This window comes from Rhinichthys klamathensis, unplaced genomic scaffold, assembly GCF_029890125.1.
Source record: "Rhinichthys klamathensis goyatoka isolate OS25496 unplaced genomic scaffold, OSU_Roscu_1.1 h1tg000276l_1, whole genome shotgun sequence".
NCBI classification, from domain to species: domain Eukaryota; kingdom Metazoa; phylum Chordata; class Actinopteri; order Cypriniformes; family Leuciscidae; genus Rhinichthys; species Rhinichthys klamathensis.
Genome location: NW_026606795.1, coordinates 143,604 through 168,112, shown reverse-complemented (window position 1 = coordinate 168,112; position 24,509 = coordinate 143,604). Strand labels below are relative to the sequence as shown.

Below are 24,509 nucleotides of genomic sequence, written 5' to 3'. Positions count from 1 at the left end.
AAGGGCAAAGCGGTTTGGCTCCGCTAGCCTACTAGTTAACATTACAGTGTTTAGCTACTGGGCTCTCGCTTTTGTAAGACTGTTTAACAATCCTTAGCAACTTGCCACTGTAACAACCTGTAAAATCTGTTCTTGAAAAAGGTTCTGCACGATCGTAAACATTCTCAGGGTCTGAATCGGGCTTGAATATGCATGGAAAAATTGACTCCATCCTTAATATTTACACCTGAACAGGTTATGGTAAGGGGCGAGACATTTTCCGGAACACGGTCAAAGCGGTTCGCCAATCACAACACACTGGACCAGCTGACCAATCAGAGCACATTTCGTATTTCGGAAGGAGGGGCTTCATCGAAACAGCGTTTGAGACAGACTGGGAAGAGAGTGCTGCAATAATATAAAATAATGGGTCTCATTCATGAAACATTCGTAAATATACGAGTAAATATGCGAGTGATTTGCGCGTAAAGAGACCTTCCCGAAAATTCTTCTCCTGATTCACAAACACTTCGTAAACGTCAGATGTGATAGTGAAATATGTGTGCGTGTTAATGAATTCCAATCAGTCGTAAATGGGACGCGCGTGCACGTTCATTCTCAATTACCATAAATCCCGCCCATTAAATCCGACTGACAACTATATATGGGCATCATATTATGACATGAATGCGAATAAAAAAAAAAAAATCTCAGATGCAGAAATTGAAGTTTTATTATCAGAAGTTCATTCAAAACGCCATATTTTATTTTCAAGCGTACATAGTGGCGTATCGGGTCCTAAAAAAAAGGAAGCTTGGCAGCATTACAGATGCAGTTAATGGAGTTTCATCTGTTAATCGAACATTCCCAGAAGTGAGAAGAAAATGGTTCGATATTAAGCTTGAGAGCAAAAAACGAATTTGTTCACTTCGGAAAAATAGTATTCAAACTGGAGAAGGACCACCATCGCAGATGCTATTACTGGCTCTCATAATAAGAAAAACCGTATGTAATTACTATATATAATATTTTTTCAAAATGAAAGAATTAAAATGCAGCAAAACGTTCGGGTGTTAAGCGCACTATTTACGCGTGGCTGGGAGCAGGTGGAGATTTCTTGTGTACCAACTAACATTTGGAAAATACGAATATTTTAATGAATCCGAAAATTTACGCCAGAACCACTTTACACACGATTTACACAAAAATTCGTTCTGCTCGTGTTTCATGAATGAGACCCAATGTGTTTTTTGAACAATCAAGCATAAAAAACAAAATTAAGACTCTTAACTATAAACCATGGCTTCCGGCCAACAATTTGGGTAAACTATCCCTTTAATATTGGATATTCTGTACCAGCATTTTTCTCAACTGGTGGGTCATGAGTGCTAGATCTGAATAATAAAGTGTCACTAATCATAATATCATATAGGTGTACATGCAGTAGTTTGTAGGAAAATAATGCTTACAAGGGACAAGAAAAGGCTTTCAGTATGTTCTGTTGCCGACATCAAAAGCTGTGCATCAAACCAGAAATCTACATTATTTCGTTGCAAAATCATCCGTCACTGGGTAGCAGCTATCCAAATAAGACAGATGCCAGCATGACATGCTCCAAAACAAAACTACAAAAAGCTAAAGAAAATACAGCCTAGACTGCATTAAATAAGGGTTCATGTGCAGGTTTGTGCAGAACACAATGCCTTTTGTGTGGTGAATGATTGGCTGTTGAAAGCATTAAACCATCAAATGTCACATTTAGAAAGAATTTTCGCTGTCATGTTGATATTTGGCAAATTGGCATACGAACAATAATAAATAATCATGATATTTTTGTACGATAAACAATTTTAGTACTGTGTTGGGTCGCCACTTCATGTGCAATGTAAAAGCTGGGTCCTGTAGCAAAACAACACTAAAAAATGCTGGGTTGATTCAACCCATGTGTGGGTCAAATATGGACAAACCCAACCGTTGGTTTAAAATTCAAAATTACATTTTTGGGTTTGTCAACGGTTGGGTTTGTCCATAAACATGGGTTGAAAGAACCCAACATTTTTTAGAGTGAATATAAAAAAAAAATCATAGTAATAACAATAGTACACATAATAATAAAAAGTTTCAGCATTCGAAATAATATTATTATTGCAAAGCTACTGATTTGACAGTATTAGAAGTCTCCGTGTCAGTAGTTCTCGCTCGTGGGCATTGTTAATTGATTTGTGGCCCACATCACAGCGCGGCGCTCGTTTTCCAGGCGGGAGGTATTTATGGAGATGTGCTTGTGCTGTCAGCTCTCTTAGCCTGTAATATTATTACTCTGATCATCTGATAACCGCTCGCAGGCAGATCCACGCATGCCAGTAACATGTTCCTGTACTTTGATTATCAGGCAGGAAAGAACCCAAAATATGGATGTTTCACTTTAATGTGAAGGACAAGACAAACTGACCTATACTACCGTGATGAAATAAATCATGGGTCAGATCATTTTTTATTGTTAATTATTAAATAAACAGAAATTATGTTTCTTTTTACTTCAAGTAGAGATAAGAATCTATTTGAAAATCAAGCATTCTGAAAGAGTTGCACATTTAGAACAGAGATAAATGGTAATATGGGTTAAAAATGTTCGTGGTGCACCAGCCGTATGTTCTTTAATAAATAAAAACAATAAATGAACACTTATGCTCAACCAAGGCTGAATCAAAGAAATACATAAAACTGAAATATTGATTTACTATTTAATTATATTTAAAATATAATATATTCCTGTGATGGCAAACCTGAATTTTTTGCATCCATTTTTTAAAATGGAGAAATGTTTTGTGGAAACCATGATACATTTTATTGTATCTTCATTCATTCTTTGTTGAATAGAAAGTTCAAAAGAACAGCATTCATTTGCAATGTTTTTGTAAGGATGCAAACTTTTGATCAATTCTTGCATTCATAGTATTAATTTCATTCTTTAAAAAAAAAAATCCTTTTGAATGGTAGTGTACATAAAGAGAGAATTTACATAAAATGAGGTTTAAGTGTCAAAGGTCATCACAAATAGTGGTTTCGATGTAATATCACAGCCTGAATGGTTAAAAATAGATTTTTCACTGAACAACTGCATCAAAAAAATACATACATATGTTATCATGAAAATATGAATTCACATTTGAAATAATATCAACCAAATTTAATTTAAATTGTAATATCTTAAGAATTAAATGGCCTCAATCAAAATGTTCTTCCTGTCCCACGAATGTTTCAGACACAGTCTCACCTCAATTAGACGGTTATCTCAACAGCTCATGTGTGGTATTGAGACATTTCCGCATTAAATTTGTTTTTTTATCCTCACTCCATGAACTTTAAGCAGAAATTCAAGAGGCAAGTCTCAAAAGCCAAGAGGGCCTATTAAGAGATAATTACTAATTATGCTAATTTGTAAAGTTGTGCCATTTCTTTCTTTCGGTCATTTTATCGACAGTCCCTCCAGAGGAAGCCGACACCGTTCAGTGTTAATATCTTCTTTTCTTTTTTTTTCTCCCCATCCAAACGCATGTGGAGGACGCCGTGTCCTAAACCGTGGAATATTTCACGCTTAATCAGGGAAGTGTCTGTGAATTGAAACGCTGCCGTCACACAGGTCTCTGGTTGCCGCTGGTGACGACCTTCATTAACTTCATAAATGCTAGCGGTGTTATACTGGCGTTCACCAAAAAATTCCTTATCACCAGCACACACAAAGAGGAGAGTGTAATGAAGTAGACTCGGGACAAAAATTGTGTTTACATCTGATTAAATGGGTTTCCTTTTCCGGTGCAACCGATGCGGGCTGTCTGGATTATGCCTGAGATAAATCTTCATCCTCAATCAAATCAGGCCTAAAGTAGAAGGGAATATTTTTTCTGTATATAAAATATAATATAGGCTTAAAACAGTGTGAATATGTTCTTATTAATTGCTATTTTAATTAAAGACACCTCTGGTAATACTTTATTTTACAGTGTCCTTGTTACACGTTACCTGTAGTTACTGTAGTAATAACTATAAATTATGCATAATTACATGCAACTAAGCATAAACCAAACCCTGCTCATGTAGTTAATTATTATTACTCAGTACTTAGATGTGTAATTACACTTTAACACAGATACCTTAAAATAAAGTGTAACCTCACCTCGCATAGCCTTGAATCGTAAAACAAGATACAAAATCAGAAGGACAGGAGCATTTGTGTTTCCAGACACAAGCCCAAAATTCAGACAGATCAAGCCCAACATGTACTCTGATCACATAAACAACGAGCAACGCCAACAAAAAGACAGAGTTGACAGCAAGAAAGGCGACAAAGCTTGTTTCTAAACTGGCCTGCAGGGAATATGAGAGCGGTTTGACTCTCCGCTGGCCTCTGACCTTCTGCAGCTCAAGATGTGTGTAATAATAATCACTGTCAACATTCACACACATCGTTTCTAACACACTGTTAGAAATACCAATACATTTATATATGACGGATAAGGGTATCACATTTCATTGAACTAAACAAAATACATGATTTCAGCTTTCTTTGTCACAGAAAGCAGTTGTAAAAAGTAGCACACTTTGACAAATGTTATTACAGAAATTATATGTAACACTTTATTTTAAGGTGTCCGTGTACACATTTAATAAGTACTGAGCAATAAGAATTAACTACATGTACTTACTATAGGGTTAGGGTGTGTTTTAGGGTTAGTTGCATGCACTTATGCACAATTTATACTATAGTAACTACATGTAACGTGTGTAAGAACGACACTAAAATAAAGTGTTACTGAAAATAATGTGCAAAAAAAAGTGTGAACTGAATGTACTGTTTATGTTAATTGCAATTAAATGAAATCGTATTATAGTATAAATTAAATTTATATCAAATCTAGAGTGTTTTGACCCACTTTAGTAGGACTTAAGTTCATCTTCATATGTAATTCCTTCTATTGCTTTCAGTTCAAGTGTACTGCCGAATGTACGGACAAGCATTTATGGTTAACTAAAACATATCATGTGTGGCGTTTACACCAATTATGTCATGTCATTTCTATTGAAACTTGTATTTCATGTATTTAAACCTTATTAACTTAAAAATGTCATATCAAATAACACACGACAGTTACAATTATAACCAGGTATTTTAGCATGTGCTTTAGTATGTTAGCCAACAAATTAATATAAGTGTATAAAGCATGACAAAAGATTATTAAAATATATTTTAAAGCATTTGACATTATTACAAAGTGCACTTTTTAAAGATAAACTTAAAGGTGTAAAGGAACAGTCATGAAAGTGTACTTTAAGCACCAAAGTGGCCTTTTATATATTTTATATTCTATTATATTATAGTACAGCTTTTTTAAGTACACTCCTAGTGCGTATCCAAAACAATTAAGCCCACTTTTTTCCCCCAAGGGCATCCTTCACAGAAAGCACACTAAAGGTAGTAGGTGGGGTTTCAGTACACTCGTTTCATAAGAGATTCAGGAGTTAAATGAATGAGCTGTGGTTAATTGAGAACAGAACGACCCCCTCCGCTACGAGCCACAGCGGGGCAGTCGCACCTTTAACAAGTTCAGAGCTAAAAGTAGAGTACTTCTACTCCACCAAGGCATTGACTTCTCTAACACTGTATTATTTAAAACCTCACATATGCTGCGGTTGGCGTCTGTCATGTTTGCTGATAAGTTTGAGGTAAGCGGGTCAACAACCAAGCAATTCCTCAACACACACACACACAGTCTCGTACAAATGGATTTGAGCACCAAGTACGTGAGGTTAAAAATAAAGTACGTACTTGATGGCAATGAGAGAAACTGCCCCAGTTTGAAGGATTAATCTCTATTGTTTGCATGTGTGTTACCTCAGTAACCTCTGATAACATTACCGCTACGCTACAATGGCGCGCAAACAAAACGACATCAGGAGCGAAATCTTCTTACGTGCGTTTGAATACACATTGGTTTTAATGCACCGGACAATCTGTAATAATCTGAAGCATTTGCTGAGGATTAGACCGTCAAATGCCATGTCGATATAATCCCGGGACGTCGCCCTTTTGCCAGGAAGACAATCAAATGAATTGTTTCGGCTTTCAGAAAAATGAGTGTTTATTAGAACGAGAAACTGTATTATGTTTTCATCTCCATTATGAGAGATTAGATGGGAGAAGTTAAAACAATCTGCTGACGTTATCTGGTTTTATGTGATTAATTGGGTCTGAATTCCCCCGAGTAAAGTGTATTGTCCCGGTGGAAATGACAATCTTTCATTATAATCATAATGATGATGAAACGCACAAAAAAAGTCTGGGGGTCTAAATGATCAACCTGCTAATGCTTCCGCCGCTGACCAGGACGAACACTTTCTAGCGTATTTTCCTAGCAGATCTTCTCTTCTGTCCAGCACCATCACTTCCCATTAGCTCAGCTGATAAATTAGCCATTCAAACACACATAAGCGCATGCACACACTCTTACGCTCTCCTCTAATGTTTATATGCAATGCTTAATGTTGTGTGACCAATTCTGCCATTTCCATTATGTAAATATATTTGCCTCGGTGTTACACTACAACTATTGTCTACGTTCCCACGATTGCTCGGGCTATTAATACTCTGGGTTACAGGTCAGACCGCAGTTCTCGGCAGACATCGGTGTGTGTGTGTGTGTGTGTGTGTGTGTGTTGCTAATGCTACTTCATGGAGCGATTGCACACTGCAGGACACGAGAGTAATTCCAGCACAATGTCCTCGAAAGCAAAACCAGGAACAATTTCTTCATTGCATTCAGCCTAATAACTATTCAATATTTAAATTGTGGACTAATAATGATTTATTTACAGCTCCTGTTCTTGCTTGATAGTTGTGAGTTTTACACATTTCAAGAATCTCAGAAAAGCCATGCAATGCAGATGTGAAAAAACCCCGAAGCAAATCCAATTTCCCAGTGAAGTCAAGTCAGGTCACATTTATTTCTATAGCGCTTTATAATACAGATTGTTTCAAAGCAGCTTTCCAGTGATAAACAGGAAAATTATGCATTTCGGCTGTTCAGTCAGTTTCAGTGTTGAATCGGTTTCATGTAAAGATCATCAATTATTAAATTAGTTCATTTCATCTATAAAGCAGTTCTGCAAAAACTGTTCAGTTCTCATAGCGTCAGTACAGTCAGATCAATAATATTGTTAAATGTTATTACAGTGTGATAATATTAAGTGTCCCCAACTAAGTAAGCCAGAGGTGACAGTGGCAAGGAACCCAAACTCCATCAGGTGACAATATGGAGAAATAAACCAGGCTCAGTTCTCCTCTGGCCAATGAACGAAGGCACAAACTGACCGTGTCTGATCAATGGCCATCCAGCCCACGACCTGCGCTCCTCTCGGGTCACACGACAAACAGTGTCGGGGTGAAACACACCACGCAAATCTGTCACAGTAAAGGCACAGGTGTTTCTGAAGGTGTTTCGGCCATCACACACACACCTTCATTTATTACCAGTCACCAAAGTGAGACGAGAAGCAAGCGGTGCCCGCCGTCATTCAATCACATTATGCTGCGCTGGTCTCATTACATTCTGATGAAATTTCAGAGTTGATAATGGAAATAAAGCTAGTGCCACTAATTTCCCGAAAATGCCTGCTTTCTATAAAAAATAGAAAATAACTCCAAAATTCCATATTTCTCTCGGTGTTGACAGCGCTCTATAAAGAGCCATGTTATACATGACTTGAGTATTTTCACGGCTATTAGATTTATGCCATACAAATAATTTGACTAGAGTAAATTAATTTAAACTATTCTATACTACTTTTGTATATTCTAGACTATACTAGAGCTATTAAGAATATACTAATAATGCCATTGGCCAATTATACAAAACGCCAGTCCTTCAGCAGAACTATTACCTGAAGGAAATATTTGTATATGATCTGACTATTTAAATAACTTTGGTTGGTGTAAACTAATCAGATGGATTTGGTCATTTTAAATAAAATTTGTTTTACTTGAATAAAACAAGGTAATTTCATTTAGATTAAAACCATTTTTTTTTTACAGTGAAAATGTGCATTTTAGCTATTTCTATTTAATCAGACCTTTTTAAACAACTTTCATTTAGTAATGTATCCTCATGTAGGCAAGTTGAGTCAGGCATATTAATAATAAATGTAGATGTTAGTACAGAAAGTGCATTTTTACCTACCTGACAAAACAGTTTATGGTGTATCTGTAACTGTACATAAACTCTCCAAAATAGCTAGCTGGAAGTCCTTTTATTTACTAATAAATCATTTTGTATTAATTTGAACCCTGAAAATTCAGGTTCTGTTTAATTGCTGCCTAAAATTTCAAGTAAAATCAAATCAAAGCAATCAGTGTTGCCAAATATATAACCTACAGTTCACAGCACTTTTTTACCTCTTTGAATTTAACTAATGATGAAGAAAATCAAGTCAAATACTTTTTTTTACAGTGATTTACATATAATTACAGTTTAAACTGAAGGATAGTTTATCAGATAACCTAATAAATTCACTTTATGTGGTAACATATGCATTTATAATATGGTCTACATTAGGTTACAGCAACATTAGGTTGAGTAGAAATAACTCCAGAAATAACTTTACAGTGTCTAGTCAGTTACAGTTTATATAAATTTACAAAAACTACAAAAATTCCATTAATGCATCGATCGTCACAAGAGACTGAAAAGGTCAGATAACATTACAATCGCAGCGTGTAAATGAGGTCAAATCTTATTTGAGGTTACGACAAGGGCAGATATGAGGACTGTAAATACTGGATGCACAGACCGAGAAATAAACGGCGAAAGCGAGTGTTTCCTCTCGCGAGCGCGAATCAGTGCGCATCTGTCATATGTTTACACAAACTTGACAGAGGAACGATGCTGATGCGACCGCGCGCATCACACACACACACACACACACATGTACAGACACCCAGACTGCGCAGTTATGCCGAGATGATCGGTACTTAATGCTGCATATTCCAACCAGTGCGCGCGCGACCTCTCCGTTGTCTCGGCTTTAGGAGGGAAGCGTTTATTTAGAAAACGAATAATGACTGAAAGAAACTTTACCTTTTCGCTTAGACCTTCTCCTCCTCCTCCTCTTGAACTTGCATTTGACTTGGCTGCTGGGGACCGATGCCATGGTGCTCAGATTCTGGAGAACTTGTTCTGCTTGATGTTTCTGAAGTTGTTGCTCTGCTGCGGTTGCGCACGTGAAACGCTCCGGGAATATCAGCTTCGCCCTATTCCTCCTCACACTCTTCTAATAAGCTCTTGATAACGAGCTGAAAGTGACTGTGTTCTGAGCTCAGCGGACGTCGCGTCCTCCTCCCGCGTGAGAGCGCGTCTGGAGCTCCTGCGCCTCTGCGTTTTTTGGCACCAGCCACTTTGAATCCAATCATGCAAGACGCGTGTCTATTTGCTGCTGCAGATTCTAATTAGAGCCAATCATGAGAGTCCTCGCGCTCTGACATCACGACCGATGACACACCCCCCCCATCCCTTGCAGGCGCGCGAACTCAGCCTTCATCTCGGAGTGAGTGATGGCTTGATGCGCGCGGGTGAAAGGAACGACAGGAAGGATGAGGTGTAGCTGGGACAGCAAAAGTTGCAGAAATACAGTAGGCCTATACAGTGTTCGAGCATTAGTGAAAAGGGCTTTGTTTTTAAATATTAAAATATGCTGATTACATATAATTAGCATACACATTTGAGTCATTTTCCCTTTTACTTTAAACTTGAGCTGCATGGACTCCACATGTGTGTGTAAACCTGACGGTTTGTGTTATTCTTCCAACTTCATGATGACTATTAATCATTGTGATTAATGTGGTCATAGTGTTCATGTTATAATAGTGTTAATATTTTGCATGAAAGTTACTATGGCACTGAGAAAGTCTAGATTTCTCAAATAGAGTCTGTAAAGGTTAAAACCCTTGGGTTAAAGGAGTGTTACGTACAACATTCAGGATACAGTGATTTTGACTAGTTTGTAATAAATAAATTCCACTGGAAGTCTGGCATTCAAACTGAAAAGGATTTTTTGTGTTAAACACTTTACACTGTAAAAAAAAATAGATGCTGCCTTAAATTTGTAAGTAAAATAAACTTGGATGTTTAAGTTATTTCAACTTAAATTAGATTAGACTGACAATTAGATGATTTTTTTAAACTTTGAAAATTGCTCAACTTATTTTTGATGAGTTAAAGCAATACTAAACATGCTGTCATAACTTATTGTTCATATACTTTTTTACAGTGTACAGAAAGTGTGTAATTTGAGCTTATTGTTATTTAAATTGGAGTACTAGATGCAATTCATTTGGGCGAAGTTTCGGATTGTAAACAGAACTTTATAAATAGTCCAACTTTTTGTTGTATCTTTACATTGCCCGGGCAACAAAAAAAAAGTCACTGTTTGGATTTAAATAGGCAAAATGCTTAAGAGTCTATTGAGAGATGGAGTGTGTCGCTTTTCATTTCTTAAAGAACCATGTAGGAAGACACATCATGGCCATATTCCAAATGTATGCACCTCTTGATGGAAATAAATGTTGTGATGATATTTCCAGAGGTGCCTACATTTTTTATGAAGATCTTGTATTGAGAATGCAAGAGTCCAGCTTTCTGTAAAGTCTCCAGAACATCCCAAAGACTTTCAATGAATTTAAGCTCTGGACTCATGTGTGGAAATGATTCTCTATGCTCCTCACAACCATTCTTTCATATTTTGAGCCTGATGAATCTTGACACTGTAATCCTGAAATATGGCCATGATGTGTTTTCCTACATGGTTGTTTAAGAAATGAAAAGCTACACACTCCATCTAGAAGAACTGTTGCCAAACACATAACATGCTAGAAACATAATACTCACTGCAATAATGATCCAATCATAGACTCTTTAGCATTTGCCTATATAAATCCAAACAGCTACCCTTTTTTTCTCTCTTTTTTGGCAGGGCAATGTTTAGCTGGTGAAAATTACCAAGTTTCCTCATACTGGAACAGCTAAGTAATCTTATTCTATGTATTTTCAGATCTGTTCCAGTGGAATGTGCACATATTAAGTCAATCACTTTAGGCACACATTTTCTTTGTTTTTACAAGCTGAAATTATTTTCTGTGTAATTGACCACATTAAATGAAACCTTTAATTATTTAAGTTTTTATGTTCCTCCCCTTTATAACTTTTAAAACATTATAATTTCATAAATTTGTTTAGTTTTACCAGAAAATATCACTAGGCTACTTTTCAAACTTGTATTGTATTAACATGCAACTTGTCGAATAGATCCTACAGCCCATTTGTCAGAGAATTTTCTTAAGGCTACTTTGACATTTATGAAATAAATGTAGAAAAAACTTGGCAGAAGTTGCTTTCAGGGCCCAAGTTAAACTTTCAAAAATGTTGCGTCGGAATATTGATGCTATGGGAAGCTTGTGCGAATCTTATTGGCCAGTGCATGCCAGATGTTGGCGTATCCGGAAGCTATAAAGCACACCTGGACCACATGTTGTCAGCTTCTACACGGCTGAAGTAAGTCGCTCTCAGGCAAAGCAACGCAGTCGTAACTGAGATGTTCTCCTAGTAATGTTACATTGCTATTGACTCTGTAAGCATGGGTCAGGCACACTATGGGTTAATCTTTTAAAGTTTACCCCTAAATTTATCTCTGACAGAGTGACAAACCTAATTGAAAAAAAATAAAAATGATTCAAATGTTCAAAGATACGGAGAGAAAACTAAGAATGGAAGTATTGACTTCTATAATGCCTTTGAAATATCTTTATTTGGTGGCTTTTCTCAATAAATGTTTGTATGTGATTAAAGGTGATTGAATCAAAATCCGATTCATTGTTCAGAATATCATGCAATTAATTTGAATAAAAATGTTCATCAATTGATCGCATTCAAATAAATATGATCGCACTCAAAATTAGGTATCAGTTATGAGGAAGGTGTGAGATGGTTCATCCACGTTCACGTCGATATGATAAAGGAAATCTTCAGAAGAATTGAGATTCTCTGAACCAACCTTACTCTTCCCCCTAAAGCAAATACCTCCTCCAATCTGCTGATCGACAGATTTCTAAACTGAAATAATCGTAGACATACATGCATTGATGTTGACATTTTGCTAACAAAACAAAAGGCTTTTTCCCCCCTGTCAAATGTCATTAGACTTCGTCTAAAATACCAGCAGTGCGACTACTTGGTGACATTTACTGCGGGAAAAAAAAAGTGGAGCGAATGGAAGTACATTTGAAAACACGGCATATTTGCTGACAGAAAAGTCACTTTGAGATTTCTTTGTGCGCTTGGAACATTTCCATGAGGGCTATAGGGAAAAGGTGTGGGTTTGCAGGGGTGTGTGTGTGTGTGTGCTCTTGTTTTTATTACATTGTGAGGACCAAATGTCCCCCCCACAAGAATAGTAAAACGTGAAATCACCTACATTGTGAGGACTAGCCAATGGTCCCCACAAGGGAAATTGATTAATGAACATACTTAATGATGTTTTTTAGAAAATGTAGGTTTAGGGGTAGGGTTAGTGTAAGGGGACAGAATATACAGTTTGTACAGTATAAAAATCATTACATCTATGGAGAGTCCCCACAAAGATAGTGGACCAGACATGTGTGTGTGTGTGTGTGTGTGTGTGTGTGTGTGTGTGTGTGTGTGTGTGTGTGTGTGTGTGTGTGTGTGTGTGTGTGTGTGTGTGTGTGGATGGATTGGTAAGGGTGTTGGGTGGTCTGTGGGGACACTGGTTGCCTGGAGGACACCCACAAATATCCATGTAAATTGCAGTTTAAGAGAAATCAATGACGGTGACAAGTTGCCAATGCCACTATCTAGGGACATAATGAACGTTCGGCGAGGCAAACTGCTTCCTGATAACCCTATAGGGTGTGTGTGCGTGTGTGTGTGTGTGTGTGCGTGCGTGCGTGTGTGTGTGTGTGTGTGCGTGCGTGTGTGTGTGTGTGTGTGTAAGAAAGAACATCAGCACCGCTCTTCTATTCACAAACACTTCCTTTTATGCACAGGTAAACAAGAGTCAAGAGTTGAGACCAACACAAACTGAAAAGGTTTGAGAGGATGTTCATTTCACTACACTGCTCATCAGTGATTGCTTTTTAAAGCTTCTGCATCCAAAAACGACAATAAACACAATTTACTTTTGATGCCATGTTGTCCAATTCGAAATAAGTGGCAGTGACATATGTCTCACGAGTGCACATATGAGACGGTAATACCTTCAGTATGTGCTCATCTTCAAATGGCATCGGTCTAGGCATCACTCCCATGATGCTCTGGGGCACCTCATTGTACTACTTTATTAAATTGTATTTCATTTCATACTGGATTGTTTCAAAAAAGAGAGCCATTTCAGGAGAAACCATTCAAATACAGATGTTGCTGGGGAAGACAATTCCTCATCAGATACAGCAAAATTAATCTTTCAGCTGCACACCCTCAGAAAACAACTGCTGTCGTGATATTATAATCAAATACTACACGTACATACATTACAATGTATTTTGTTGTTGTTTATAATGTCTATATGAGTGTCTATTTTTATAATATATATTTTATTTAATTTTGATTAATTTAGCACATTCTTTTAATACTATTTTTTTGTTGTTAGTGTAATTTTGTATATTCCTTTTTCTTGTCATTATGTGTATAATGCTTTGGCGATATTATATGTAAACACAATCATGCAAATACAGTAGCATACTTGAAAAATGAAAATGAGAGAGAGAGAGAGAGAGAGATTTTATAACACTTTATTAAATCATTTAAAAACAATTAATAATCATACACTTTACTCAAGACATTTAGCAAAAATTAATTCACCATCCTTTAAAAGCACAACATTTCTTTATAAGTCTATATTCTTCATGATTTTATATAAAAACTTTTTTTTTTTTTATTCTTACTTTAGAGAGACCCAGAGAGAAAGGGAGAGAGTTTATATTATTATTATTATTGAACAATATTATTTTTATTGCTCCCTTAGCCAAGTGTGTTCGTGTACTTTCAGGGGCGGATCAAAGAAGAACACTGTTAGGGATTAGAACAGATAAACCTGCAGGTTTCAATTAAATCAAGTAAAGAGAAAAGCAAACAGTCTGAACTGCTTGTTGCTAAGTTGTGAAAAATTAATTCATAATAATATAATCTCAGGAGAACATTTCCTTCTCTCTCTCATATATCAAGTAATGTCAATCTGCCGGTACAGCCTATTTTCTTCAGGCTGCAGAACGCTTTATAGATGTAAACATGCGCTCTGACTTATATTGATTGTAATTTACTGAGCAGACAGGCAGGACTGCTGGGGATAGTGTTCACTTTACTGATCGCTGCCCATGGGCCTAAACTTTGTTCAATGGCAAGGCCATAAGATCATAAGACATACAGTATGTGTGCAATTCCTGCTCTTACAGGCAAATAAAAATCATATTTAATAAAGTGACCTGAGACTGCCAAAATAGCTCAACTCCAGGGCCCTTAGCGCATGCAGTGTGAGATCATCTCTAAACTCAAATTCACCAATACGACCCTCAGCTCTGCATACAGCACAAGCTACCGTATAGTGCCAAAAGTACAGTATCCACGTTTTCCACGTGCAGCCCCATTTCTTTGTGTCCACATGGATGGTAACAGCTCATGCGCAAGGTGAATGTTGAGACGGCAGAGTCCACTAGGTGGCAATACACAGTTGTGATGTACTGTATTGTGCAGTCGTCGAAGAAGAGTGCGGCTATTATTATCCATCGTTTTGGTTTTTCTTCTAAACTTTGGCGGATCTCCTACTTTTCCTCTTCTATCTTTCCGAGCAAATGTCCTGTAAATGGCACGACTCTGCTCCCCTCTGATGTCTTGTAGAGTATAGAAAAGCAATTGTACTGCACATGTGTCGAACTCGTCCATCCACGCTCGTTCACGGTTTGAGTATACTCGAGAAATGTAGTATACACAGGCCTATAGGGACCTTTAGGCACCTTTGGCCCCTGGGTACACACTAGGGATGCACCGATTTGGGGTAGATAACAATACCGATTTTAACAAAAAACTATTGGCAGATTCCGATACCGATTTGTGTCACTTGCTTTCTTATTGGAACTTTTGTCATTAAATTAGATGTTTTCATTTTTAAAATCAAAGTTTAAAAATGCATGCATACTAGTTTATTGCTGCAATGTAACCATATTTATTTCTGTTCCTTCCTTGAACACTGAGGATAGTCCCTCAGCATTTTAACATTGTCTCTTTCTCAGCATTCTATTTTTATCTCTCCTCTCTTCATTTTTTCCTTGTCATTACCACTCTTGGGAACTTCCGACAGTAGTTAACCTGATCCTGTGAAAACCAGGAAAGGGAAAAATCACATCAACATGTTTTGCGCGCTCTCCTCGGAGTGAGGAAAGCACCATGATACGCTACTTGAAAAGCATAATTTGTTCAAGGAAATTTGATATGATCCAATCAAAATGAAACACTTCGGCAGCGGTGGCATTGTGAATCATAAGATGCATCTTATGTTATGAGAGATGCCCATTTTTATATGCGCTGGTGTTTTATATAGCCGGTAATCAAATTTAGTGCGACTCCTTGTGATTGTGCAGTGAATTCAACGTCTTGTCTCTTATGACAGATGCGTTACGTCTAATGATATGATCATTTCCATTTTGTCAGAGTGCCTGGTGGTCTATTTATTTAACACTCTCCCCGGGGGAATGTTAGTCATTCGTTAGATTCTATATACTCGCAGCGTAACAGAGGAAGACCGAGAGAGCGAGAGAGGAGGACGAGGGAGATGAGGACTGTTGCCTGCCACCAGCTTTCTCATAAACATAAAGTATTATAGTATCATAAATGACAGTGAAATTTCAGTCATTATCAGTAGCAGTTTTTAATTCAAATTTCATTCTAAAAGGGAAATTCTGTCTTCATTTACTCACCCTCATGTCATCTCAAAGATGTAGGATTTTTGTTCTTCTGTCAAACACAGAAGGAGATATTTGTAGAATTGTCAAGCTGCTCTTTTCCAAACAAACATGGGACTTTAACATGAATCATGCCGAGTTTGATGTCGATGTTTCAAAACTCCTTTTGTTCTCAAGAAAACCTTCGCAAAACGTTTTGTGGGTGGTTGCATAGCCATGCATATATGTATAAATGCATATAGCGTTGGCATGCTGTTGCTAGGGTAATCAGATTTGGGTTTTAGCAAGCTGTTATACTGATTTAGGGTGTTTTGGATTGTTGCAAGGTGGTTTCTTGCTGCTCAAGTAAAAAAATCCATCTCCAAAATCTCTATAAGCTTATACACCCCAAACCAACATCAACATCTGTGTGCGTCCTCTTGTCTTCGCCATTCACGCTCAGAAAGAAAAGGAAAAGGTACAAAAGCTGTTACTGCGGCGGTACCTTTTCAAAAAGTACACATTTTACCATAAAGGTGCATATTGGTACCTTAAAAGTACATATTATACCTAAAAGGAACAAAAGTGTACCTTTTAAAAAGGTACCGCCCCAGTAACAGCTTTTGTACCTTTTTTTCTGAGAGTGTTTGCTTGCTTTCGTCACCTTCGTTTTCATCTTAGGAACTGGTTTGCTAAGCGAAACAGCCAATCAGAGTGATTTATCTCACAGGCTGGCTCCACCGACAATTTAACATGCTCAGGTGGCCAAAACTACAAACTACGAAATTCTGACTGTGCCAATATGTGGAGCATCAGACGATCAATGACATCTGACATTGGCCGATTGTTGACTGGCTTGTGAGTCACGGCCTTATGATGTTCTGGTCTCTAGATTTGGCTCAAGTCCCTCTTTTAACGCAAGTCCAGGGATTTTTGTATTTTATTGAATTATCAGCATCCAGGACTAATACTAAAATGGGACTTCCAACATGAATCATGCCTTACTTGACGTCAGTCATGAAAAACTCCTTTGGTTCTCATGTTTCTGGTGGCCAGTTGCACGTTGGAATATAAGTTTGAAAGAAATTTGAGGGGTTTTAATAAATTATGGTTTGGTAAATTATTTAATTATTTAATAAATAATGGTTTGTTTCTCACACAGATATATTAAGTGGCTTCAACTGACTTGGAACATAACATATGGAGTACTTTTATGGTGCAATTTTTGTCATTCACTTTCATTGTATGGAAAAGAGCAGCATGAACATGCCTTCAAATATCTCATTTCCCAGGAGAAACAAAGACATACAGGTCTGGAATAACTTGAGAATGTGTAAATTACATTTTTGGGTAAACTAGTAGTCAAACCTTTGGCCATTTTTCTCCATGGTACATACAGTATATGGTATGTCTCCAAATAGCTGGTTCTTGCTGTGTTACTCTGGACAAAGATTTGGAGCCTCCCTTGGTGTGTGTGTGTGTGTGTGTGTGTGTGTGTGTGTGTGTGTGTGTGTGTGTGTGTGTGTGTGTGTGTGTGTGTGTGTGTGTGTGTGGATATTGACTTTTCGGCTCTCTGGGAGGGATTAGGTCTTATCTTGTGCTGAGGCGCCTCACATGTGGTTTTCGAAGGGTCTGAAGATCTGCCTTCATCTTCCCGCCATAGATGTATACCCTCTCCCCACAAACACACACATACACAGACACTTCTAAAAATCCTCTCGTCCATATAGGCAAAACACACCTACATGCCTGAAGCACAAATTCACTCTCCATCTTCAAATCTAAACAGCACATTCACAGGTCACAGTCTCCAAGCTCAAAGAAACTCAAACACAGAAAGCTAATATCTAAATCATTTAATAATCACATACGCAACAATCTTTACATTTATTAGTTTAAATGGGTAAATGTGGTTGCTAGCATAGCATGAATATGTGCATAAATGACTATAGTGTTGCTATGCGGTTGGTAAATTATTCAGAGATTTTTTTTTTAAACACGCGGTCATGTTGCTTTGGGGTGGTTTCTTACTGGCCCAAGTCAAAAGATCCAAGTTTCAATGATATTCTGATGTCTACATATGACTCATTCAACTCGGTCAAAATTCAGCGAGCTAAACAATTGGAGGTAACATTCGTGTTCATATCACAAATGGTGCTCAATTGTAATTATGTTTACACTATTATCAGATTTACACCAATTAAAATTCAACACAAAGTACATGTATAGACAGGAAACTTGACAGTACAGAAATATCGTCTCGGTTACGGATGTAACCCTCGTTCCCTGAGTAGGGAACGGAGACGTTCCGTCGGATGACGACGAATGGGGGTTTCGCTTAGAAGCCAATCAACTTCAAGTACTTCAAAACGAGCCAATGGCAAAGAAATGCCATGGGTCTGCGGAATTTGCATAGCGTAACTCCGCCTCACCTCGTGAGTATATAAGGAGAACGCTGGCAGCAAACCGGCATGTTTCTTCGCTGAGGAGCCAACCTGAGTTCAGGCGATCCCCGCGGTACAGCGGAAAGTGGCAGGAAGACGGAACGTCTCCGTTCCCTACTCAGGGAACGAGGGTTACATCCGTAACCGAGACGTTCCCTTTCGTTGTCACTCCGAGTTCCGTCGGATGACGACGAATGGGGATACCAGTCTAATCACGCCACCTTCTCAGCTGTCTTCCAGTGCCCTGCGTAAATCTGAGATCCCTGTCGTGAGACTAGCACGGACGAAGGACTCCTATTTAACACAGGAATACCAAGGTACACTGGGGAGCATATCCCAGATCTTTTAGGGAAGTATGCAATTACTGCCAACCCAGAGGGGGGGACTTAAAGATACACATATGACCCGAGGGATGCATATGGGGAATCACTGGGGTGTCCAGCCGCAGGTGGAATATTTCAACCCCAGGGGTGGCAAGGTGGCTTGCCAAGGGAAAGACACATGCTCAGAGAGGCTTACAGTGGGAATACACATGTGGGGGTAGCTCAGGGAGGTACCATGCACACGGGAGGCACCTAGCCGACGCGCAGGCAAGAGACACTGGCGCCGACGTCAGGAGTGCTGGAGGAACTCAGGGCTTTCGGAGAAGCTCACCTGAGGAGAATATCGCACGTATCCAGTCCGTGGAGTGGAGTGGCGAGCAAGCGAAGACACCTGAGCGGGTCCGGTACTAGCTGGTTGAAGCGAGTACATGAGAGGACACTGGCTCCACTCGGAGATTGTAGAATCTGGCGAATGTGTTAGGTGTCGCCCAGCCTGCAGCTCTGCAGATGTCTGTTAGCGAGGCGCCATGCGCTAGAGCCCAAGAGGATGCCACACTCCGGGTGGAGTGGGCAGTCACACCAAGGGGGCACGGTCGACCTTGCTGCTGGTATGCCAAAGCAATGGCGTCCACTATCCAGTGAGACAACCTTTGCTTGGAGAGAGCCTTTCCCTTCAGCTTCCCACCATAGCAGACAAAGAGCTGGTCTGAGGTCCTGAAACACTGCGTTCTGTCTACATAGATGCGGAGAGCACGTACTGGACAGAGCAGTGCCAAGGCTGGGTCTGCCTCCTCCGGGGGCAGCGCTTGCAGGTTCACCACCTGGTCCCGGAAGGGAGTGGTAGGAACCTTGGGCACATATCCAGGCCGGGGTCTCAGGATCACGTGAGAGTAAGCCGGCCCGAATTCCAGGCACGCTTCGTCAACGGAGAATGCGTGCAGGTCCCCTACCCTCTTGATGGAGGCCAATGCAGTCAGAAGCGCCGTCTTCATTGACAGGAAGTTAAGCTCGACTGACTGTAAAGGCTCAAAGGGAGCACTACGCAGGGCGGATAAGACCACTGCGAGGTCCCAAGAGGGAACGAGAGGAGGGCGAGGAGGATTCAGTCTCCTCGCTCCTCTCAGGAACCTGACGATCAGGTCATGCTTCCCCACCGACTTACCTTCTATAAGATCATGCTGTGCGGCAATAGCGGCGACATAGACCTTGAGGGTGGAGGGAGACAGCCTTCGCTCCAACCCCTCTTGAAGGAAGGAAAGCACGACGTTGATCGAACATCTCCGGGGGTCTTCTCGGTGAGAAGAGCACCAGTTGACGAAGAGGTTCCACTTCAACGCATAGAGGTGTCTCGTGGACGACGCTCTAGCGGAAGTGATGGTAGCCGCCACCGCTGGTGGCAGGGTACTCAAACCTGCCTCGTCCCGTCCAGGAGCCATACGTGGAGGTTCCAAAGATCGGGACGAGGGTGCCATAGGGTGCCCCGTCCCTGAGAAAGTAGGTCCTTCCTCAGAGGTATGGGCCAAGGAGGTGCTGTCGCGAGGAGTACAAGTTCGGAGAACCAGGTCCGGGTGGGCCAGTACGGCGCGACCAGAGTGACCTGCTCCACGTCCTCCCTGACCTTGCGCAGGAGTTGCGCAAGAAGGCTCACTGGGGGAAACGCATATTTGCGGCCCCGCGGCCAGCTGTGTGCCAGAGCATCCGTGCCGAGCGTGCCCTCGGTCAGGGAATAATACTGGGCGCAATGGGTCGAGTCGTGAGAGGCAAACAGATCCATCTGTGCGTCCCCGAACTGGTCCCAAATCAGCTGAACCGTCTGGGGATGGAGTCGCCAATCTCCGGGGAGGGGCTGAAGCCGTGACAGCTCGTCGGCTGCACAGTTCAGGGCTCCAGGGATGAAAATGGCTCGAAGCGACCTCAGATGCTTCTGACTCCATAAGAGGAGGTGGCGGGCGAGTTGTGACATACGGCGGGAGCGCAGACCACCTTGACGGTTGATGTACGCTACGGTCGCGGTATTGTCTGATCGGACTAGTACATGCTGGCCCGAGAGCACGGCTCGGAAGCGGCGCAGGGCGAGCTGTACAGCCAGCAACTCGAGGCAATTGATGTGCCATAAGCGGTGGGGTCCTGTCCAGGAGCCCGCGGCAGCACGTCCATTGCACATGGCACCCCAGCCCGTGGTGGAGGCATCTGTCGTTACAACAACATGCCGGGAAGCTCGTTCCAGAGGCACTCCTGCCCGTAGAAAGCTGAGGTTCCCCCACGGGGTGAAGGTCTGACGGCAGGTCGGAGTAACTGGTACTCGGAGGGTGCCGTGTTGCCATGCCCACCTCGGGACTCGGTCGCGAAGCCAAAGCTGAAGCGGTCTCATATGAAGCAATCCGAGCGGCGTTGCCGCGGCTGCAGATGCCATATGCCCCAGGAGCCTCTGAAAAAGTTTCAGTGGAACCGCACTCTTGCCCTCGAACTGTCTCAGGCAAGTCAGCAGTGACTGCGCGCGCTCGCTCGTAAGCTGCGCGGACATGGCGACCGAGTCGATCTCCATACCGAGAAAAGAGATCCTCTGCGCGGGGCAAAGTTTGCTCTTCTCCCAGTTGACCCGAAGGCCCAAACGGGCTACATGGCGGAGTACCAAATCCCTGTGTTCGCAAAGCTGATCTCGAGAGTGAGCTAGAATCAGCCAGTCGTCGAGATAGTTCAGAATGCGAACCCCGTGTTCCCGGAGGGGAACAAGGGCTGCCTCGACGACCTTCGTGAAGACGCGAGGAGACAGGGCTAGCCCGAATGGGAGAACTGCGTACTGATATGCCTGTCCCTCGAAAGCAAACCGTAGGAACGGTCTGTGTCGAGGGAGAATGGAGACATGAAAGTAGGCGTCCTTCAGGTCGATCGCTGCAAACCAATCCTGGTGCCGCACACATTCGAAAACGCGTTTGGCGGTGAGCATCTTGAACGGCAGCCTGTGAAGGGAGCGGTTCAATACGCGCAGGTCCAGGATTGGCCGTAACCCACCGGTTTTCTTCGGGACAATGAAGTAGGGGCTGTAAAACCCGGACCTCATTTCGGCTGGAGGGACAGTCTCGATCGCACCCTTCGCCAGCAGGGTAGCAACCTCCGCTCTCATGATAGGGGCATTGCCACCGACCATAGTGGAGCGGACTCCCCTGAAGCGGGGAGGAGACCGCGCGAACTGAATCGCGTAGCCGAGCCTGATCGTTCGTGCGACCCAGCGGGACAGGTTGGGAAGCTCTAGCCAAGCTCCCAAGGACTGAACCAGCGGGGTCACGCGAACCACAGACTTCCCGTCGGTGGGGCAGCGAGGCGGTATGACTGACCCAGACGTGGACGGCATAGCGGCCCGGTGTGGGGGTACAGTCATAGACCGCGTCCTGACAGAGCAGACCAGGGAAGGACGAACGTTCCACGGGGGTCTGCTCTGCCAGGGGTCTGGCGACAGAGGAGGATGAGAGTGGTACGGTCCGTGGACGGCGCGCACTGTCATCCGGCTCTGGGACAGAGGAGGACGAGGGGTGCACGGCCCGGGGGCGGCGCACCGTGTCGTCCGAGAACTCTGTGTGCTCAGAGATGAATGTGTCACTTCTCTCAAGATTCTCCCCCGGCCCTCCACCGGGGGAAGGAGTGGTCCTGCTACCACCTCCTGAGAAGTGTACATCACCCCTGAGCAGCCCGTCTCAGGAGCGCCGCTTGACCCGGCATTTAGCGGGGGGCGGGACTGGAGAGGGCTGGGGCGCCTTCCTACGGCCTCCTCCGCGACCGGGCCCGGGTGAAGGCTGCTGCTTGGGCCGGGCGGGAGGGGTGGGAGCCGTAGGAGGGCGCCCTCGGCGGGAAACAGACTGAGTATTCTGCCCGGTCGGCTGAGTGGAGGCAGCAGCGGGCCGTCGGGGCAGAATGTGCTTAATAGCCTCAGTCTGTTTCTGGGCAGTCGAGAACTGTTGGGCAAAATCCTCGACTGCACCGCCGAAAAGGCCATCTTGCGATATGGGGGTGTCGAGCAGCCGGGACCGCTCGGCATCCTCCACATCAGCAAGATTAAGCCAGAGGTGTCTCTCCTGGACCACGGCTGTGGACATCACCAGACCCAGGGAGCGTGCGGTCACCTTCGTCGCTCGGAGAGCAAGGTCGGTGGCGGCGCGCAGCTCATTGAAGAGCCCCGGGTCTGTCCTGCCCTCGTGCATGTCCCTGAGCATCTGGGCCTGGTAGACCTGCAGAATGGCCATGGCATGCAAAGAGGCGGCTGCCTGCCCCGCAGCTCTGTAGGACTTCGCCACTAACGCAGACGAGTACATACAGGCTTTGGATGGGTGCTTAGGCTCACCACGAGAAGAAGCGCTCTGAGGACACAGTTGCATCGCAACAGAGCGTTCAACCGGGGGGAGCCCAGTGTACCCACGGGCAGCGGCCTCATCGAGGGGAGGAAAGGCGGATGAAATCAGCGAGCGGTCACGGGAAGACATGGGAGTCTTCCAGGACTTCGAGATCTCATCATGCACGTCCGGGAAGAAAGGTATCGGGGCCTGACGCGGACGGGGGTCCGCAGCCTGACCCAAATACCAGTCATCCAGCCGCGAGCGCTCGGGGCAGGGCGGAGGGTTCCACTCTAACCCGATGCTCGCGGCGGCTCGAGACAGCATGGCCGTCATCTCTGGATCAGACTCTAGCACAACTGTATTCACACCCGAAGGTGGCAGCTGTGATGAGTCTTCACTTCCAGAAGACTCAGACCCACCTTGTGATGCTGCGATAGACATCGCGTCATCCTCTGGAGCGTCAAAGGAAACCTGCGGGACACCCGAAGATGATCCCGCCGGAATCCCCCGAACACTCACGGGTTGCAGCACTGGAGAGGATGCGGCTGGGCACGGACTGATAGTCGGCGCTTTGTTCCAAACCGTCATCCTCAGATCACCCTGGCCACCAGCCGAAGTACTAGCTCTATTTCTAGAGTCAGTAGATCGGGGTGTGGATGAGGGGACCCTCACTCTTGCGAGATCACCGAGTCTTGATCGTAATGCTGCGATGGTCATGTTCCCACAGAGAGAACATGAGTCATCCACGAGTGCTGCTCTAGCGTGATTAATGCCCAAACACACTATGCACCACTCGTGCCCATCAGAGTCATCAACGAGTCTACCGCAACCAGAAGTGCACGGGCGAGGCATCTTTAAAAAGACGTGCCGCGTGCAAGCTCTTTTGTGAGAAAAGAAACTCTGACTGTGTTGAAGCGCCCGGGGAGAAACACACTCGCTGTCGAATCACGGACAGAAAAGCAGGAAGCGCGTCCTCGCCGGAGATCGCCGTCACACCAACACCAGAGAATCTCGCTCGTCTGAAGAACTGACAGTACAGAGATGGCTGTGGAACGAAGGATTAACTTGGCTCCAAAGCGAAAACATGCCGGTTTGCTGCCAGCGTTCTCCTTATATACTCACGAGGTGAGGCGGAGTTACGCTATGCAAATTCCGCAGACCCATGGCATTTCTTTGCCATTGGCTCGTTTTGAAGTACTTGAAGTTGATTGGCTTCTAAGCGAAACCCCCATTCGTCGTCATCCGACGGAACTCGGAGTGACAACGAAAGGGAACTCATCTTATTCTGTCTGTTCTCAGGCACATAAATTCAGGCATATGCACAGTCACAAACACAAAACAATTGACTTCCTGTGGCAGGGGTTGTGGAGGCGGAGCATAATCACACTGACAGTAGGGCATTCTGGCAGGACTAAGGTTAATTCAAAATGACTGTTATTAT

General features: G+C 42.7%; 1 protein-coding gene across 2 annotated transcripts in view; it reads right to left on the bottom strand.

Moving 5' to 3' along the window:
- adarb2 (adenosine deaminase RNA specific B2 (inactive)) overlaps window positions 1–24,509 on the bottom strand; it is a 225,407-nt gene that overhangs the window by 174,112 nt on the left and 26,786 nt on the right. The window contains exon 1 of one of the 2 annotated variants that reach the window (XM_056268773.1): window positions 9,111–9,598. The exons of the other annotated variant lie outside the window; for it this stretch is intronic. Within the exon in view, the coding sequence (XP_056124748.1) occupies window positions 9,111–9,183 (73 nt within the window). The 5' untranslated portion in view covers window positions 9,184–9,598. Of the gene's footprint in view, window positions 1–9,110; window positions 9,599–24,509 lie in introns of those variants that run through there. 2 annotated transcript variants of the gene reach the window in all.